Source organism: Crocuta crocuta, unplaced genomic scaffold, assembly GCF_008692635.1.
Source record: "Crocuta crocuta isolate KB4526 unplaced genomic scaffold, BGI_CrCroc_1.0 scaffold29, whole genome shotgun sequence".
Lineage (NCBI taxonomy): Eukaryota > Metazoa > Chordata > Mammalia > Carnivora > Hyaenidae > Crocuta > Crocuta crocuta.
Window position 1 is genome coordinate 6876103 of NW_027533280.1, and position 1413 is coordinate 6877515.

General features: G+C 50.0%; 1 protein-coding gene across 1 annotated transcript in view; it reads left to right on the forward strand.

The window, feature by feature from the left end:
* The first annotated feature begins 1358 nt into the window (after positions 1 to 1358).
* Positions 1359 to 1413, forward strand: part of CFAP73 (cilia and flagella associated protein 73) — a 6793-nt gene continuing 6738 nt past the window's right edge. The window contains 1 exon segment of the mRNA XM_077747966.1: positions 1359 to 1408. Coding sequence (XP_077604092.1) covers positions 1359 to 1408 — 50 coding nt within the window.

Genomic DNA, 1413 nt, shown 5'->3' on the forward strand with positions numbered 1-1413 from the left:
ACGTGATTTTATGCATTTGCCAGAACCCATAGAACCGTCCGTGAAAAGAAGATGAATTTTACCTTATGGAAATGGAACCTCAATATTTTTAAACCAAGAAAAAATTAGGTCACAGCAATGTATGCAGAAAAATATATGTGCGATTTAATGCAAAGTGATCCGAGAAAAAGTGTACATTATTTTAGCTCCTTTCTAAAAATATGCTCTCAGGGTGCCTGGGTGGCTCAGTCGGTTATGCGTCCGACTTCGGCTCGGGAGATGGTCTCGCGGTTTGTGAGTTCGAGCCCCGCGTGGGGCTCTGTGCTGACAGCTCAGAGCCTGGAGCCTATTTCCGATTCTGGGTCTCCCTCTCCCTCTGCCCCTCCCCCACTCACACTCTGCGTCTCTCTCTATCTCAAATATAGATCAACTTTTACAAATAAATAAATAAATAAAAATATGCTCTAGCAAAATGCTTAGGAGTTGCTTTAAGCAACGTAGGCATTATAAGTACAGTTTTTCCTAATAGTTATTCTACGATAAGAAGATACATTTCTTTACATGAAAAAAATGATTTAAAAATAAAACGAGTGAAAGCAAAGATGATGAGATGCGAGCGTGTGTTATTTCTGGCGGGAGCACCCATGGGTATTTGCAATATTACTTGGGGTGCTTTTCCCTGATGCTGCCCCTGGAGTGTTGTTTTAATGATTAAATTAGATACTGTATAGAGAGCGCTTAGACCAGAGCCTGAACAACAGCAATCGCTCAAGCTATGTCAGCTCCTCCCATCCTTCTGAGCTGGTCTCCCCTGGGCGGGGCTGATGTCCTAACCACACTGGGGGCTCTAGGACACTGGGCCAAGGTAGCTCCGTCCCCAGCAAAGGGAGTTGACCTTTAAAGGGACGGCACACAGTAGGCCCTCAGTACCTTGCCAGGCAGTGGATGACCCTGCCTAGGACCTGGCAAACAGTGGGTGCCCAATAATTACTCGGACAACTAACCACTGCAATGTGACAGAGGCCCATCCCATCCCACCCAGCCAGGAGGAGGTTTGACTGGACGTGCGACACCAAATGGGTACATTTTGGACTGAAGGACCCACCTCCTTTTCACTACGCCCCACTTATTTGAGGCTTAAAGCCAGTCTCTGGAGTAGGCAGAGGCTGCTCACGTCCCAGGATGGATTCCTGCGGCCTCCGGCTGGCGATGGAATGTTGTGCGGTCGGTTGCCCTGGCAACAAAGGCCTGCTAGGTGGCCGGCCTTCTCGGAGCCAAGGGCCTGCTGCCACACGGCCCTCCATCAGAACCCCCAGGGGCCCCTGGGCTAGTGCAAGCCTCGGTCCATGGAAAGAAAGCCCGGAGTAATGGCCGGGGCAATGGCGGTGCCCTGGGAGGAGTATTTCCGACCGGCCCTGCAAGAGAAACTGCGTG